The sequence below is a fragment of the Panthera leo genome, chromosome C2 (assembly GCF_018350215.1).
Source record: "Panthera leo isolate Ple1 chromosome C2, P.leo_Ple1_pat1.1, whole genome shotgun sequence".
Taxonomy (NCBI): Eukaryota; Metazoa; Chordata; class Mammalia; order Carnivora; family Felidae; genus Panthera; species Panthera leo.
The window spans coordinates 123,926,401-123,928,509 of record NC_056687.1 but is presented as its reverse complement, the minus strand read 5'-3'; the positions used below and the strand labels follow the sequence as shown (position 1 = coordinate 123,928,509).

The 2,109-nt window shown below is 57.0% G+C and overlaps 1 protein-coding gene across 1 annotated transcript; it reads right to left on the bottom strand.

Annotated features, from left to right (window-relative positions):
* Nucleotides 1-259: 259 nt before the first annotated feature.
* Nucleotides 260-1,386, bottom strand: LOC122198454 (proline-rich protein 23A-like). The gene has a single exon (XM_042903074.1). It carries the CDS (start codon nt 1,384-1,386, stop codon nt 634-636), a length of 753 nt encoding a protein of 250 aa, XP_042759008.1. The 3' UTR covers nt 260-633.
* Between the last annotated feature and the right edge of the window lie 723 nt (nt 1,387-2,109).

Here is a 2,109-nt window from a genome sequence, read left to right as displayed (position 1 = left end):
CCCAACCTAGCAGTAGAGTTAAACCATTTGATAGCCTTCTCATTAAAAAAAGGAGGGCACATATCATCGCTCCTCATTCTGTGTGTTTGTAGCCAACAAACATTTGTCCACATACACCTATTTGTTAGATTCTCCAAAAGCGTCTACAGCCACTGAGAGGTCAAAATGGCAAAGTTGTCATAAACTAGCATGCACACTAGGGCCAAAATACATTAGGCAAAAATCAAAACAAAACAAAAGTAATTACTTTAATTTGGAAAGAAGAGGTGCTGTGGTAGAGTGCTGTGGAAAGGATGGGTTTTTAGAAAAAGTGCTGAAGTTGGGGTTTGAAGCAAAACTAGGGAGAATGCAGCTACTTAAGGGCAACCTTTATAGAGAAAACAACCTAAGCAGCATGTCAGATGTCTAAAAGTACACTGTACTTAAAACAGCATCTCTTTGCTTCTGTGACTTCCTTCCAGATGTTTTGTTCCACCACCATTGATCCACAATTTTGCAATGCAGCTTCCATCAAAAGAGCATCTGTCCATTATTCATGCTTGGTGATTCTTGCAGGTTGTGCAAAGTACACACAGCGCTCTTAAAAGACTCTTTTAAGGTCTCTACCAGGTGGCTAGGGGTTGTGGGTTCAGTTCATTCCTGGAACAGGCGTCTCCGGGCCTTGCGAGAAGGACCCGGAGGGCGCTGGGGGCGCGCGTGGGGACCTGGACTCGGAGAGGCAGGTAGAGGTTGGAGTGGCGAGTTGGGGAAGGGCTCCAGAAGGTGGACGTCCAGGTTGAAGTAGCGGAAAGAAGAGCGTCTCTCTGGACTAGGAGTGGGGGCCCAAGACCGAGGCTCTGGTACCTGGCCCACAGGGTAGGGGTTGGTCACGCTTCCCGCGCAGTGGCGGAGCCCAGCAACGGAGCCGGCTGCAGGGTCCATCCGAGGCGACAGGAACGCGGGGTCCGCGTCTTCCTCGTAGGCCTCTTCTTGGGGGACCATCTGTGGGACAGATGCGTGGAAGAATCCTTGCTCGACGGCGACGTCGTGCCCGGGCGCGCCCAGGAAAGCGCAGGGTTCCAGGACGACAAGCGAGTGGCCCTGCCCTCCTGAGCGCAGGAGGGCCTCGGGGACCAGCAGCAGGGTGAGCTCTCCGACAGACACTTGCAGGACCGACGTTGGCTCGGGCTCAAGCACCAGGTCGACGTCGTCCAGGGGCACTTGCAGGGCACAGCCCTCGGCCAGAACCACCACGGAGGTGAGGGCGCCGGCGGCCGGGGGCCCCTCCAGGCCTTCCAGGCCTGCAAACTCCTCGGTTCGGCTGCGCTTGGCGGGGCCGGGTCCTCCGGACGGCGGTCCGGGACAGGGCGCAGGGTAGGCGCTGGGGCTGCGGGGCCGGCTGCCCATCACCTGGACGGCGCTGCGGGTGGCGCTGCCGGGGGGCCTGGCGGAGGGCGTGAGGGGCTGGGTCCTGCACGCAGTGACAGGTCTCGACGACAGGTGAGGCGGCGGGGCGCGGCGGGGTGCGGTACGGCGCGACGCAGAGTGAGTGCCCGGGAGTTCTGGGGGCGCCTCCCGGGAGACCCTCAGTCCAGGTTCTGGTGGCGCAGCACGCGGCGCAGGGCTTGGCCTCAGGCGTTGGAATCCCAGGCTCCTCACACGGACGGATTTGCGCCAATGATATTGCAAGTGACGCCGGCGGAACCAAAGTCGCAAAATGTCACGCTAAGCCCCGCCCCCACGGAGGCTTCGCCCCTTAGAATTCGCGGTATCTGTGCAGCCCGGTAGCCGAAGCTTTGCGTAAAGAGATACTTTTATAGGCCACTAGGAGGCAGAACAATGATGCCACTCTAGGGGCTGGCTTCCAGTGTCAAGATCTTGACCTTCCTTGAGTGGATCTCAAATGAGGACGACCTTAATTGGAAAACTGATTAAGTTTCAAGTCCCAACAGTGTGACGCTGCACCAGGACAGCGAGATGTAAGGCCCTCCTCCTCCGAAGCCCCGCCCCGGAAGTGAATATCGCTTTTCCTTCAGTTGAATAGTGGGAAGAGTTTTTAGACTATATCCTTACGTCTGTGCGGAAGTTGTAAACCACTGTCGGAATCTTTCACTGGTGTTGAAAGACGAC